The 16,871-nt window shown below is 40.4% G+C and overlaps 1 protein-coding gene across 1 annotated transcript in view; it reads left to right on the top strand.

Annotated features, from left to right (window-relative positions):
* Window positions 1–16,871, top strand: part of FRMD6 (FERM domain containing 6) — a 79,374-nt gene that overhangs the window by 41,700 nt on the left and 20,803 nt on the right. Inside the window, exons 3-6 of the mRNA XM_081093547.1 lie at window positions 6,265–6,355; window positions 9,292–9,371; window positions 10,373–10,449; window positions 13,462–13,648. Coding sequence (XP_080949673.1) covers window positions 6,265–6,355; window positions 9,292–9,371; window positions 10,373–10,449; window positions 13,462–13,648 — 435 coding nt within the window. The remainder of the gene's footprint in view (window positions 1–6,264; window positions 6,356–9,291; window positions 9,372–10,372; window positions 10,450–13,461; window positions 13,649–16,871) is intronic.

Here is a 16,871-nt window from a genome sequence, read left to right as displayed (position 1 = left end):
ATTGATTGTATTCTGATGGAATTAAGGGGGGAAATTGCCTTAGTGCTTGCCTTGAATTAGTTTTGTTTTGTTTTGTTTTGTTTTGCTATATGCTACTATATTTTAACCCAATTACTGTACAAAAGAATATTTCTAAATGTTATACTGAATATATATGGCATTTAAATAGCCTTACTAAGCAGTTTAGATGGGGAAAGTTTCTTGCTTATTAACTATTTTGGTTTTATTCTATCACTACAGTTTCTTGATTTACTAATGCAGCCTTGTTTTTGCTTGTAGCGGTTATCTGAAAATCAAACCTGCCTATTGAGTTAACTTTATCATCTGTTGGGCAGAATTTCTATTGATGAGGTACTCAGGGTACCTGCGCTGTTTTCGATGTGTGAAATGACAGACAATTATTTTTGCAGCATTTGGTTTTTAAAAACTAATAAAAATTGGCAACATATCTCTATTTCACTGTGGACACTGGCAAAATATATTAAAATGTAATTTATTTATATATGTGAGTATGCTATTTCAGTTCTTTTACACAGTTATATAAAAATGTACCCACTAAATTTTAAAAATATGCATAATCATATAGCATAAGCACTTAAGATACTTCTCTCAATTCCATTTCTATCATTTTACCTAGTGGAATCTGTACACGAGTTCATGTGTATTTATATACACACATACAGGCTATGGAACAAAAGTTTACTGACCTCAGTTAAATGGAAGGAAGATTAATCTGACTTCATAAGGAATACTAAAAGCTGACTATAATTTTCTAGGAAATTAATTTGTACTAAAATATCAGGTGAGGAAGATAATTGTAGAGAACAGATTGGAAGACAATCTGTTAATTGTTGTACATCAGTGGCTTTAAAATTTTAATGTACATCAGAATTATTTGGTGAGCTCCTTAAATATTCAGATCATTGTACTCCACTCCTTAGAGATGCTGATGTAGTAAGTTGAGGTCGGACTCAGGAATCTGCATTTAACAAGATCCCCTAAACTGGTGCTATAGATATTTTAAAGTCAAGCCAGACAGCCAAAGACCTTCATACCCTAATATCATCAGAGATCTTACTACTGGCACCATTGATCTTAACATAGTGTCAAATTGTGTTTTTGACATTGTGTTAATAGCCTCATCCTGAGAATACATAGTAAAGGCAGAGTAAATGTAAGTTGTTAGTAATATAATTATCATCATTGTTGAGAAATGTAAGATTATTCATATTTTGACCCTACATTTTACTAGTTTTGTGACCTTTGGACGAGTTTCTTAAGCTCATTCACCTTCCTCACTTTCAAAAGCAACTTGCCCAGCACTCAGCACTTAGTAGGCATTTGATTTATATTAACTCCCTTCCTGCCTTCCCTTTATGAAGAATAACTGAGGGGCAGTATGGTAGTGGAAAGTACTGAACTTTGTGAATGTACTGAACACACACTGACCTGAATTCAAATCCCATGTTTGGAAAGTTTATTAAACTTCCCTCAGCTTCAACATTTTCACCTATTATAAATTGGGAATAGTTACCAGTGGTACCGAGTGATTGTGAGAATTAAGGGTTAACACATAGCATAATTTCTCATACATAGATGATAGCTGGTATTATTACTTTCAGTTCTTACTCAGAGATTAATTTTGCACTTCTTTAATTCCCTTCTTTTGCAAAATTAGTATAATAGTTCCTACAGGATCGTCAGGACTGTGCGCCATATGTTGTCATAACTGAGGAGGGTTTGAGTGACAGGGACCTAGGTAAAAATCCATCGTCCCCGACTTGCTCTGCACCTTGGGCAAGTTCATTTTTTTTGCTTCAGTTTCCTCATCTTTAAGGAGATAATCTTATTCTCCTCGCAGGGACATTGCAAGGATTTAAAGATAGAACCTGCATAAAGCACAGTGCCAGGCACTCTGAGCTGTTTGCCCATTTCAGTTGGGGCGCCTTGTTAATGAGACTCACAGGGAGAGTCTGAACTCTGTTAGGCCTGTTCTTCTTCCAGGGTGTGTAGATCCCTTTGCCACGTCTAGATTCCTCTCTATCAAGCGATTGGACCCAAGGAGGGAGGGCCTGGGCTAAGGAATGTGGGAACTCCTGACTGCCAGCAACCCGCATTCAAAGTTGCCAGAAAATAGCAGTTGATGTTTGTAGAGTTGTGGTATCACAAATTAACCGTAGCAGAATCTATTTCATTAATGGTCTAATTTTTCATCATTTGTAAATAGTGTTTTAAGCAAAGACAGTTTACTCCCTGACAGGCATAGTTGATAGAATGTTATCTTCGGCAGGTGGGATAAGTTTAGTGTCTTGATCATTCCGAATTCTCCACGAGTTGAACTGGTAGGGGCTGTTTTAAATGATTTTAATCAGCAGATGAATATTAAATGTGGAAACTTGGAAAATTTGGGAAATAAAATCATGCCAGATGTAAGAGCCACAAAATTTTTGAGTGATGTAAACTGTGACCAAGAGCTTGTACCTCTTCACTAAGACCAGAGTGAAGAGCTTTTTTGGTTTCTTTTCTGGAACATGTTTTAAACATTTCTGCTCAAAACAAACCATTGATATTTAGGATCAAATACTGTTTTTATCAAAAACTTCCATGTAGAGTATATTTTTAGATAATGCCTTCATTCTTAAAACCTCATACTCTATAGCACTTTGTAAAGTTCCCATTGCTCCTGAAGATTAAATAATGAACAATTTCGCAACAGCTATCGTGTTGCCGTAGAAGACTCAGCCCAAGCTTGTTCTCAGGCAGGTGAGACTTCGGAGCGCAGCGTTGCTAATTGCAGTTTTTAAACAAGAACACCGTGCTTACCTGATAGTTGTTAAAGAGCTTTATCAATATGCTCCCAAGTGCTTGATTTGAACATGCAGAACAAGAATAATAATAATTATATGGGAAGTGTGGAGGAAATGTACAGCATTATTTGAACAGCAGTTACACAATACAATCTAGGTTATGTTTATGGACAGTTTGTGGTTTAAGAATTTTTCTGTGAACTTTTCAGCACATTTTATCCTAAAAGCTCTGTGTATGACATTTTTAGCTACAGTCAAAACTAAGAATTAAAGGTGCCCTAGGCTGTATTGCATTCTAAGTCGCAAATCTGTAGTATATAGTTCAGTTTTATGTAACATCTGATACTTTTCCCTCTACCAGTCTGCTTATTGAAGCGTATTTGTAAAGTGGAATTTTGGTGCTATAGAACCCAAAATCCAAAGTCCTTTTAATGAATGAAGAGGATGATGGTTTCCCAGTGGTACATGTGTTCTCCCAGGGGTGTTGGCGGGTTTGCATTCGCACATTTTCCCATTTACTACATGGTCTGTCTACTCGGTGGTCAGAGAGGAGTCTGGAGTCGTGGGACAGATCAAAAGGAGCGCACAGGGAAATCAGACTCCTGGCTTTCATTCATCAAATATTTACGGAGAGCCTACTGTATGTCCTGAGTATAAATAGGACACCCTTCCTAAGCCCCTGAATTTGTCTCTGGCCTTAACATAAAGACCTTTTGTGCTTTCCAGCGGATAAGGATAAGGTGCTGTAGATGAGTTGCCAGCTAGTGATGGATGTGGAAAAGAGTAGCAAGCCTATTTTTCTCACTCATTTGTCATTTTCACTATTCTGAACTGTTTGGCTGTCAGTTATCAAGGAATTTCAGCACCTTTTTATTCTCCGAATCTGAGTTACATATTAAAGTAATGATAAAAAGTCGTTAATTCAGAATGAACTAATTTCAAATTTATAGTAATTAAAACTATAATTGTCATATTATCATTGAAGACAGAATTTGCAAGTTATAGTACAAACAAGAAGTGAAATGCCACCCATAATAGATAGAGCTGAAATGGTAAACTGTCACGTTGCACATATTTTAATATATACGTACTAGAGGCCTGATGCATGAAAATTCATGCACTGGAGGGGGGAGTCCCTCAGCCCGGCCTGCCCCCTCTCACAGTCCGGGAGCCCTGAGGGGCAGGAGGCAACCCAGCAATCAGGGGAAGGTGACGCCCCATCACACCTCTGCTGCTGCCACTGCCGGCAGCGCAAGCCTTGGCCGGCCCTGGTTACCTGAGCCTCAGGCGGCCCTGGGTTGCTGGGCAGCCGCCATCCAAGGCTTGCCTGTGCCTTGGGCTAGATCTGGGCGGCTGGGGGGGCTGAGGGGACTGGGCACTGCCATCTTGTGGCTGTGGACACCACCATCTTTGAGGACGTGGCAGTCAATTAGCATATTCCCTCCTTATTGGCTGTGGGCACTGCCATGAGGGTCAATTAGCATATTCCCTCTTTATTAGATAGAATAATCATATTACAGTACACAAATTAGCAAAGTTGTGAATTGCTGCCTTTGTCACTTGACCTTAAGCTTTCTGGATCTTATTTTTTTATTTCTATAAAATGAAGCAGTTGACCAATTGGGTCTCTTAAAGTCAATTCCAACTCTAATGAGTTTTCGTCATTCTGAATTCAACAAGGTATACTCAGCACAATTTCTATCTCCCACAACCTTTCATTAAATATTTGAGAAGCCTTAAAACTATATCTTTTAAGGACTGTTTTATCATTCAACATGTGACTTTTCAGAATAATTTACTCCCAGGGTTTCAAATTAATGTGGTTTTATGATGTTTGTTTTATACTAGAATTCAGAAAGGGAACCTGGTTTAGGTACCTAAAAGTATAAGACAATAAAATGATTAATTAAGATAAATAAGAGCTAGGCATCCATGTATTGTACAATATATGAGTATTTTGCTTAGGCCGTCACGAGGAAAACTTTCCTTATACTTGCCAAATTTGATAATCTGAGTAGGCTGTTTTGGGTTCCTTCCGAAATATTTATCACATACCATAATGGGTTTAGACTAAGGCCTTGCCCAAGTATCATAAGATTTATGAGTTTTCTACAGATTGCATTGGGACTTTATTACCATGTGTAAAAATCTGTATTGTGATAATCATTATTGACACTCAGCCACAGATTAAAGTGGTTGATTTTGTATATATCTATAATAATAAAAGCATAATATGCTAATTAGTCTGGACGACGAAGCCTGGGCTGCGAGGGAAGCCTGGGTCCCAGGTGCCTGCCGGCGACCTGAGGGAAGCCCAGGTCTTCAGTGCCAGAGGGAAGCTAGTGCCAGCAGCTGGGGGAAGGAAGGCCTACTCTTGCACAGTTTTCGTGCACTGAACCTCATATGTATGTGTGTATATATACATATATATATATATATACACACACACACATATATATATGTATATATACATATATATGTATATATACATATATACATACACACATACAGACAAGACAGACAGTCCTCGGGCTACGTAGGACTCGACATATGTCATTTTGTGGTTATGTCGCCATCTCCCATTTATTTATTTAAAAAAAAGTTCTGTCATTTCATTGTATGTACATATGTGCTTTATGTTTTTTATTATTTATTTACCACAAGTAAAGGTCAGGAATTGTTATCTTTCTTTTAATTTTTTTTACTGTCTCACTTCATTACTGCTGTGTATGTGCTCCATGTGAGTGACGTAGGTGCTTATGTAGGTGGGTTCTCATTTACGGTGAAAGTCGCATTATGTCACGCCGAAGGAAGGGGTCTCCAACATAACCCGAAAACCTACTGTATATATTTTTTTATTGATTTCAGAGAGGAAGGGAGAGGGAAAGAGAGATAGAAACATCAGTGATGAGAGGGAATCATTGATTAGTTGCCTCCTGCACACCCTCTAATGGGGATTGAGCCCGCAACCTGGACCTGTGCCCTTGACCAGAATCAAACCTGGGACCCTTCAGTCCGCAGGCCAGTGCTCTATCCACTGAGCCAGACTGGATAGGGCAAAGTAGACACTTTCAACAAACCTAACAATTGTTTTTCTAGTGTCAGCTTATCCTTTCCAGGAATCTGTTTAGGACAGTGATGGCGAACCTATGACACGCGTGTCAGAGGTGACACGAGAACTCATTTTTTTGGTTGATTTTTCTTTGTTAAATGGCATTTAAATATAAAGTAAATATCAAAAATATAAATCTTTGTTTTACTATGGTTGCAAATATCAAAAAATTTCTATATGTGACACGGCACCAGAGTTAAGTTAGGGTTTTTCAAAATGCTGACACACCGAGCTCAAAAGGTTCTCCATCACTGGTTTAAGGATGCATTAAATTGCCCAGTTGTGGCTCACTATGTGGACTTGGTTGAATTATTATCTCAAGTTGTATTTTTCCCCCCCCTGTAGGTTAAAATTCTGTGTCACCAGTTGCTGGTCCAGGTGTGTGACCTACTCAGGCTAAAGGACTGTCACCTCTTTGGACTCAGTGTTATACAGAGTAAGTCTTATCCGCATCTCTGATGCATTCAGCCAACTATGCCAAAGGAAATGACATTTTGTACCTGTCACTTAAGTTGGGGCATATGTTATGAAATTGTGATTCCAAAAATACCTGTAAACTGATCATCATTTTTAGTCTAGTATTCATTTTTTAGACTGAAGTCTTGTGTGATTTTTACAAGATTTCGAATCTTAGATCATGTATTTATTGTAGTTTGAACTTAAAAGTTCTTTCCTCTTTAGGAGTCTGGATTTTATGTGTTTGCTCTTTTATGTTTTAATGAACCAAGCTTGATTTTTGTTTCCCTGCACAGAGGGAGCAGCTGGAGCTAATAGGAAATTAGCTTGGCTATTTTAGTAATTTAATTTGTTTTAGAATTTTTGGCATGAAAAGAAATGTAGACACAATGAAACTGACTTTCCTCTATTCAGGTTCACTTGCTATTGACTGTATAACAAAGTGCCCTGTTAATTTACTCTTATTTCCTGTTTGTTCCTCCTTACTGCTTCTCTTTTCTCCAGTCAGAATCTATAACTTTGAGATATGGGATCAGTTTCCTCTGTATACTTCATGTGGAGAAGATTGTCCAGGAAGGGGCTTCTCAACCCTACCATCTTAGCCAGTTAGAGTTAAGGTCCCAGGGTTTACCTGTGGCCATTCCTTATAAGCTTTCTTCTTTCAAATAGTAATTTAAATTTCTCTAGGCCCTGTCTGGTGTGGCTCAATTGGTTTGAGTTTCAGTCAGAACCGATCAATGTTTCTCTCTTACACTGAGGTCTTTCTGTCCCTTTCTTTCTCTAAGATAAAATTGTTTTTAAAAAAATCCCTCTAATTTAATCTTCTAAATACCAAAAACCTTTCATATCTTTGTTCAGTTTTTCAAGGAGAATTTTTTGTGAAATGTTGTTATATTTACACTTGGATATGAATTGTTTTTTGCTACAGGGATTGGTTTAATGTAAAGGCTTATGATATCTTGAGAAAACGGTTAGTACCATAAAACGCTTAGATCTGTCAGATTGGAAAGTGTGTCATGATCAACTGGTAAGCAAGGCTCTTCTCCCAAATGTGAGCTGTTGTCGGTGTTTTTAGGTGAGGCCAGAGCAGGGAACCTGTCAGGAACCCACGAATCAACCGTTTGCTCTTCACTTTCTTCCCATGATAGTTAAAGCAATAAAAACACAAACGCTCAGCTCCATCCCAGCGTTAGTACATACCTCAGTCATTCTTTCAAGACGGGGTCTGGGAGGAAATAAGGCGCCCTGTGGGTCCCGAATAACTTCACGTTTCCTCTGTACTGAGGTTCGTTCTTCTTACTACATAAGCAGACTGTTGATCTTTGTTGCTGAGCAAGTCAGTCTGATAAAACCAGTTTACACCTTCCTTCGGATTCAGAAGAATGGACTTTAAGGTGTTCTTTTTAAAAGAGAGATTGTAAGATGGCGAAAGAACGCTGGGACAGGAATCTGATGGCCTGGTTCTGATTCTGGTTCTGCAACTTGCTAACTGTGTGGCGTTAGACATGTCGCTTGACTTCCCCAGTTTCAGTTTTCTCACATGTCGAATGGAAACTACCGTGCCACCTGCTTTGCAGGACTGGTGTGTGCTTGAGACTTCTTAAAGAATGAAGCTCTGGTCAGATGGCAGGGGCAGTGGCATTTGAAAACTGTGCATGTGCTGTATGGTGAGCAGTCTCGGTTCTACTCATGGGGCTGCTTCTTCAGACGGGAACTCAAGCCAAACAAATCAGGTTCAACGGGAAGGCTGTCTGATCTTGTCCATTTCGTGTTTAATCAGTAACACGGGCGAGATGAGCGATGGTGTTAATCAGTCTGATGAGTTAAGAAACATCTTTCTTTCCCTGGGACCTTTTCCTCTCCCTGTCATTCACATTGGTTGGTTTAATATTGCCAGTTACAGACAAAGAGTGGCTTCCCCCTTCCTGTTCTCTTCTGGCACTTTCCCAGTCGAACCCCAGCATTCAGCCAGGAGTGACAGTGTGGTCACGTATGCCATCCCTGGAGTGGTCCAAGGAATACACTTCCCTTTCAGAAGGAGGACATTTTTAAGTGGAGCTTCCCACGAGCCCGCCCCCTTGGTGAGATTAGAGAAAAAGAAATAAGCTTTTAAGGAAAAAAAAAAGATTAAAAACTTTTGTACAAGATAGGAATGCTGAAGGCCTTTCTTGTGAAATAAATCTCTCTTAAAAAGAGTCTCTGAGAAGTTTGAAAAACTTCTATATTTATTAGCTTGTTTTCACATGTTTAGATCGCTTTGACATGGGTTTTTAGCTGTCTCATTTTCTGTTCGTCTTGAAGAAATCTTTTGGCATTCATTCTTGTTTTGCATAAGATTCTTCTCCTCTTCCCACAAGACCAGTCCCAAAGGCAGTGTGAGTAATGGTTCATCGTTTTGTCACGCTGTGTTGAACGAGGAGAATACTCGAGGGTTGCTCTTCATGAAGCCCGGGTCAGGCCCCCCACTTGAAAATGTGTGATTATTATCAGCGTTATCTGATTTCTTACACAGCAGTGAGGATGGTGTTTCTGCACTCTTTCACTATCGTGCCCATGTGAGAAGAGTCTTCTGAGAGCTAAACAAAAGCATGTTTTGGTAAAACCAAGTAACGTCCAGTGTTGGAAGTTAGATTGTAAGCCGTATTGACCCTCGCAACTAAGTACAAGTAGGAAACTATATTAATAGTATGTGTGCGGTATTACAAAAAGCAAAATAATTCATAAAGGCCCTCATTATTGTCTAGCCCACAGGACTTATGTCTTAGTATCTTGTTGCATTTTCTTGGTAGTATGTAAATTCAGAGTACATTCATAAATCTTGAGGCTTTCTTTGAAAAACCTGTTTCTTCGTGTATTCTTTTCTTTTAAAAAAAATTAAACATTTTTATCACCTTGTCTCCTCTTTTTAATGTGCAGATAATGAGCATGTGTATATGGAGCTGTCACAGAAGCTTTATAAGTATTGTCCAAAAGAATGGAAGAAAGAGGCCAGCAAGGTACGACAATACGAATTCTCTTGGGTGAGATTACATTTATGAGCAAAATTATTTTGATTTCTTAAAAGGTTTATTTTAGCCATTCTACATTAAAAATATTGTCAACAACATTTTATACAGTCGAGAATGGGAAAGGGAAATGCATTTTCAAAGTTCTAAAATGTCACCTTAATGAAGCATGAATAGCTTATAGCATACAACTAGATTTGGAATATCTGTTTAAGTAATCCTGGATAATACCTTTTCAATAATCATGGGATAAGGCATTGAAACGAAAAGTATGGAAAAGTACATGTTCTCTCTTGTGGCTGTGTGAGTTGTCCAAACTGTTGTTCTAAATAGTATTAGCAACTTCTGAATCTACTTTTACTATCCTTACATTTGATACTTTGTTACTTTATTGTGCTGGTGCTTTTATTTACACGGGGGAGCACTCACGGGGATTTACCTCAGTGTTTTCAGGATCAGCCTCCTAAGTCAGGAGTAAATCCCCAGTGTCTGATCCTAGAGCCTCCAATTTGTATTTAAGAATTCTTGGAATAAACTGGAAGGCCACTTCAAAGCTTACTACAAAGTAAGGAGCACGAATGTCTAAATAAACAAACAGCATATTAGAATTTGGTATGTGGAATGTCAGAGGAACAAGAGAACATTTGTAATGAGGAGCAAATGGTCACCACAGGGGACAGAGCTGAGAAAGGAGCTGGATCTCAGCTAGAAATTTCCACTGGCATTTATTTTTATCTCCCCTTCTGTTGTCATTGGCATTACAGTGAATGAGTATCAGATACAGTAATGATGCTTTATGACTTCCCGGTTGTGCATGAATCTGGTATCCATATGGGACAACTGTCTGCCCGCCGCAAGGCCACACTCACCAGGAGTAGATAAAACCTTTCAGTGTTTAAAAAGTAGCTTGTAAATAGTGGTAAGTGATTGCTTTTGAAATCCACTGTTGAAGCAACTGAAAATAGCTTGATTTTTATGTGACTCTGTTTTAGGGTATTGACCAGTTTGGACCTCCTATGATTATCCACTTCCGAGTACAGTACTATGTGGAAAACGGCAAACTGATCAGGTATGAGGACAGGGAGAGAGTCTGAACCTGTCTTTCCCATGGCACTCATCTTCCCACACAAACAAGCCAGCGAAAGTACCTATGACCAAATCAAGTACTCGTGTTTGTCTATCTCCACTGCTAGACTATAAATTCTGTAAGAGCAGGAATATATATATATATATATATATATATATATATATATATATACATATATATATTTAATTGATTTCTGAGGTGAAGGGAGAGGGAGAGAGAGACAGAAATATCAATGATGAGAGAGAATCATTGATCAGCTGCTTCCTGCACACCCCCTACTGGGTATCGAGCCCGCAACCCGGGCATGTGCCCTGACCTGGAATTGAACCGTGACCGCCTGGTTCATATGTTGATGCTCAATCACTGAGCCACACAAGCCAGGCTGTCTCCTAGGTTTTATTTTAATTTTATTTTTTTGTTAATCCTCACCTGAGGATATTTTTCCATTGATTTTAGAGAGAATGGAAGGAAGGGGGAGAGACAGAGAGAGAGAACATTAATGTGAAAGAGACACATCAGTTGGTTGCCTCCCACATGCACCCCAATCGGGGCTGGGGATGGAGCCTGCAACTGAGGTACATGTCCTTGACCAGAATCGAACCTGCAACCCTTCAGTCCTCAGGCCTGCCCGACACTCTATCCATTGAGCCAAATTGGCTAGGTCAAGGGATTTTATTTATGTTTTTTAAATCGTTTTGCATGTGCATGTATCCTCAGGTCCTACAATAAAAGTACAGTATTCACTCAATAAATACTTGTTAAGTAAGTGAATGACTATGTTAGGCTATTGATGAAAATGTTAGCAATACAGCTGACTCACATTCTCTGTACTCCACATTTTCTTTTCTTTTTTTTAAATTAGTTTTATTTATTTCAGAGAGGAAGGGAGAAGAGAGAGATAGAAGCATCAATGATAAGAGGGAATCATTGATTGGCTGCCTCCTGCACATTGGACCGAGCCCGCAACCCAAGCATGTGCCCTTGACTGGAATCAAACCTGGGACCCATTGGTCTGCAGGCCGACGCTCTATCCACTGAGCCAAACCGGCTAGGGCTGCATTCCACATTTTCAATAACAAATAAGTCACCAAAAAGATAACTTCATTCAAGAAGTAACTCGCACTTTTGTGAAGAGTAGTGAAATTGATGAAAGGATTATATTCCTTTTTGTTGAGGGGGGCGGGGGATGGGGTAGCAGCAAGAACTCTCTCCTATAAAAACACATGGGTGTTTACAGCCTGGTTTTCTTTTCACGGTGGGGGTCTTGCTTCTGTTCTTGGCAGTACCTTTAAAGCTAAGATTATGCCCAGTGGAGTCATCCTGTGAGAATCTTAGATGCGGTTTGGCAAGGGCAGGTAATTCATTCTTTGTCTGGACGTAGCTGCATGAACAATACTATGCCCATGATACAAACTCAGAGTTCACTGTTTTAAAAGCAAGTTTACCCTTTGCTTAGGAGGAGTCATGCTGGAAACTTTCAGAGATGATCTTGTTGGCTGATAGAAAATACTAGAAATGGGAACTCTGAGTTTTACTTATTTCCTATTAAACTTTGAGAAACCCCATGTAACAGACAACAGAAACATTTGGCTAGTGATTTACATGTGAAATTCGCTCTTAATATTTATATCATCGCCATAGGCACATTACACAGGCATATTTTATATTAGTCCATAAAGAATTTTTTTAAAGACTGAGAAAGTTTTTAGTTATTCTTGATTTATATAAAGTTTTTACTCAATTTACCTACTGAGTATGGAATGCACTTTACCGACTAAGTATGGCATTAACCTCCTGGGGATAGTGAATGTTTAATTTATCCCAATACTTCTGCCCTTTCCCCCTGGGATGAACTAGTCCAAACACTGTGTGATCAGCATTATAAAAAGAAGTGCTCTGAAAAGTACTCTGTACCAAGGGGGAAAAAATTACATAAATGCTTTATTTTTATTCTCTTTTGTTTGTTTCTGTCAAATGCTTTATTTTTAAACTCTTGATACTTAAACATGATCTTGGTAAAAATAAGCCCATATGTTTTCATTATCATCAGCTAATGAACTATGAATCTCAGCTAAAAACATTCAACCTACAATAATAAAGAGGCAAATAAGCACATTAACTATATACCTACGTGTCCTCTTGCATTTCTACTTTGATCACAGAGGCGTCCTATGTGCCTGTGACATCTTCTGGAGCTAGACCATGTTTTTCCCAGTCAGCACTTCCTGCTCAACATGTTTCATGGGGACTATATTTATTTCTGACCTCAGTGGATTGCAATGAGTGCACTGCTAGTATTTCCATTTTTGAGGAGTATCATGGTTGTCATAACATGTGCCTGTTAAAACACACCCATAAAGTAACACCCACTTAATAATCATTTTTTAAAAAAAGATTTAAGGGAAGCATTTTTCAGTTCATTCATTCTGAAAGAGGAAAAAGAAATCATACCTTTTGTAGTGAAATTTTTTTTCTGGACAGTCTCATAAACAAACATCTTTAAAAGGGCCTTAGAGTATTTGTAATGTGCTCAAGCTGAAAAACCAAAAAAGAATAGCAAAACATTAAAGCCAGGGTTGGGTTGTCCCCTCGGATTTGTCCTTATTTATATTACGTGCACAGCATTATTGTAACAAAATTATTTTATTACAACCAATACCTAGGCTTCTATTGTCATACTTGTTTAATGAAATACTTACCGTATTAGAGTGGAAGGATTCCGACCGTTTTTCCAGTCTCTGAGTGAATCGAATGTTACAGGTCTTAGGGAATGTGATTTTTGCAGCCAGGGTAGTCTGACTTCGAATTCAGTTAGGCAGCGAGCGATCAGGTGTTCCTACCACCTCCCCTTTTTTCAGTGAGTGGGGAAGGAGAGGGGGAGGGCAGGGAGCCGAAACAGAAGAGCCCTTGTCAGCAGATGGATAGCAGGATTTGGGTTCTGTTTACATGCCATTGGATTGTACCATCAAAATGTGTTTTCTTGTATTTTCCTAGTGACAGAGCAGCAAGATTCTATTATTACTGGCACCTGAAAAAACAAGTGCTTCATTCTCAGTGTGTGCTCCGAGAGGAGGCCTATTTCCTGCTGGCAGCCTTTGCCCTGCAGGCTGACCTTGGGAACTTCAAAAGGGATAAGCACCAAGGAAAATACTTCGATCCGGAGGCTTACTTCCCATCTTGGGTAGGCACTGTTTTCAAATTCTAAAATGTTTTCTCTAGAGAGCATGCTTCTATGTCATTGTGCGGCTATGCGCGCTGCTTCAAGCAATGGGAACCCAGATGTTTTGTGGCCGGTGAAACCCTTCATGATGCGCAGAATATAAGTCTAACGCTTAAGAGTGTGATCCACGTGCTGTCTTCGTAGGCGCGGCTGGCTTACAGTTAACGTGGAAGAAGACTGCTCTCCATTCTAAAATGCTGGAGCGTGGAGATTGCCAGCCCGCTTTTGGTGTTTCCTTGGCCTTGATCTTATTTATTATTTACTCTTAATTTGAGAAAGCTTTTCTCCTTCCCAGTCAACCCCATTGTAAGGTGAAAATATTGTTAAGTCAAGATGCATTCAATACACCTAACTTACCGAATATCATAGCGTAGCCTGGCCCACCTTAAAATGTGCTCAGAACACTTACACTGGCCTTCAGTGAGGCAGAATCATCCAACACAAAGCCTGTTTTTTGATGAAGTGTTGAATATCTCATGATTTTTTGGCTACTCTACTGAAAGTGGGAAACAGAATGGTTGCTTGGGTCCCCAGCGTTAGTGAGCACAGCTAGAAGCCTGAACACAGCCTGGAGCGTGCTTGAAGCCTTGAACTAAAGCAAAAAAGAAAACGTGCTGGTGACACAGTGGACACAGAGTGTCCATTGTTTGCCCCTGTGACCCTGTGGCTCACCACCACTGTCCAGCATCACGAGAGAAGACTGAACTGCAGATCGCTAGCTGGGGGGCGGGAATCATTCAAAATTCGAAGTTCAGTCTCTGCTGAAAGCATATTGCTTTCACACCATAGTCAAGAAATCGTAAGTCGAGCCATCATGTAAGTCGGAGGCCCCTTGTCCCTGTGTGTAAGTAAACTCCTTGCTCTGACCACCATCTCCTTACTTCAGCGAGGAAATTTAGGTTATTCCAGCATGAACCATTCAACTGTACTTTCTCTACCCCAGCCCGTCTGTTCTGTCCCTGCCCTTCCTCCAGGTCTCTGCTGTAACTTCTTTCTCTTACCTTTACCCTCTGCTCTTCAGATAGAACATACACGACAGGCTTGGTTTGCACTCCATCCTAGGAAGGAAGGAAGGGAGGGAGGGAGGGAGGGAAATGCTGCTTCTCCTGCCTTCCCTTCTCAGTAACGCTTCTTGAAAAAGCGATGTCTATTTGATTTTCTAGCTTCTTTGCTTTCCACGCGTACTCCTCCACCCACCTCCATCTGCCTGCTCTCCCCACCGCCCCACTCATGGGCTGTCCCTCAGGTCACCAGTGACCTTTAAGTGGCCAAATCCAGTGAACACTTTCACTCCCTGAATTTCTCCGCTGCCCTTGACACGTCACCCCTCCCGATCACGGGAGATTTCATCCAACTGAATGCTTTTAACAACCACCTCTCCCCTGAGTCCGTGAGATAGCTGTTCACCCGGAGGCATCTCAAATTCAGAATGTGCTGAGTCAAACTCATCTCCTTCCCGCCACCTCAGTTCTGTTATTCCTGCCTCCGTGTTCCTAATCTCGGCTGGCGGCACTGCCGTCCACCCCGTCACCCAGAAACTTGGGAGTCACACAGCACTCCCTCCCTGACCACCCTTCCTTCTCCCCGTCCCACCCAGTCAATCAGAACGTCCTCTTCCCTAAACAGCCTATAACCCATCACCCAGCAGAAGAACTAAAATTCTCTTGTATTTTTGTTCACTTCCTACATGTCTGTCTATTGCGTCCCCTCCCCACCATTGTTCCCCCGCCTCCCAGCTTCCAGCTCTGTGAGCACTCAACAGCCTGCTGTGGAGGCTTGCTTGGGCTTCGGAGGGAAGCCCCCAGGGCTCCCCTGTCACCTGCAGTGCAGCCCGCTCCCAAGCACGCCTGAGGAGCTTTGCAGGACGTGGCCCCTGTCCCCCCCCCCCCTCCAGATTCCTTTCTGACTGTCCTCACCTTGAATTTTATGTGGTAGCATCGTCCAGTGATCCCCGTGTCTCCACACCTGTGGTGGCTCCTACTCTGGCCTTTCTCCCTCCAATTCTTTTAGCCTGTGCAGCCCCTCTCCCCGCTTCACCCAACTCCTTCCAACACTCCGCTCAGGGGTCGCTTCCTCCGGGCAGATGGACCAGGTGCCAGCGCCCCTCCTTTGTGCTCAACGAGAGCCTGGATGGGTGTGTTTTACATCTTATTTTCAAATAACTCTTTATCTTTTGGGCCCAACCCCAGTAACCTTAGTGTTTCTTGGTATGTAACTAAGGACAGACATAAATTTACCCTTTTCTGTTTCCTCGGCACTTCACATTAAGGTGCTCAATATAAGTTTTTGTTGACCGACTGACAGTTGATTGACAGTGCTTCAGTTGTTGGAAGAGAAACCCACAAAAGGTGTCAAGCTCTTACATAGCAATGTCTGTTGGGCCAAAATTAGCCTGCTTTTATATTCCCGAGTTGTCATCAGGTGCTCACTGAGCCTTGGTCATTTACATCAGAGCTTCCCATCCATGTGCCGTGGCCTCCGGAGTGCCCAGGTACCAGTGTCCTCAACCCTTGGGGTCACCAAAGTCACTGCTTCAGTACCCTTACAAATACTATTTTCTATGTGTTCTCTGACCTGAACAAGGCTGACAAATACTGATATAGATGACCTTCATGTAAAAGGCATCAAGAAAGAAAAATCTGTAATTTGAGTTCTCAGTAAAACTTGAAAATTGGCCAATAATTTATCGTGCTTAATTCAATAGAAAGAAACAAAAAATGTCAGTATCTATAAAACATTTTTAAACTAGAAATTCTCTAATTTTTTTTTATTCTGATGATTTTAAACATCACTCTAGTTTCCTTTGTGCAATTCCACATCTGATAATCCTTATGAAATCAGTTAGGACCTTTAACAATCGACACCTTTCTCTGAACCTGCAGCTGCTGGATACTGAGTACTTTTGACACCTAAAAGCTCAGGCTATTGTCTGATGAAAATATAAGCCACAGTTCATTATAATGAATGTATGAAATAAATTGTTTTCTCATAAGTATCCAATAGACTGTTCATATCAGCCTCTTATGCAAAAACCACACATTTCAGAGAATTTCTCGCAGTCCCCTGCCTTTTTTTGGATTAACATTTAGAGTCTTCCACGCTGTGGCTGTGATTTTGGAAGAGTTAAGTAGGATCCAGAACCTAAAGATGTGCTGACAGGAGATGTATTTCATGGTACCAGTAA

Source organism: Myotis nattereri (genome assembly GCF_964212035.1).
Source record: "Myotis nattereri genome assembly, chromosome: 1".
Taxonomy (NCBI): Eukaryota; Metazoa; Chordata; class Mammalia; order Chiroptera; family Vespertilionidae; genus Myotis; species Myotis nattereri.
Note: the sequence above shows the minus strand (reverse complement) of the source record. Positions and strands in the feature narration are given on the sequence as shown.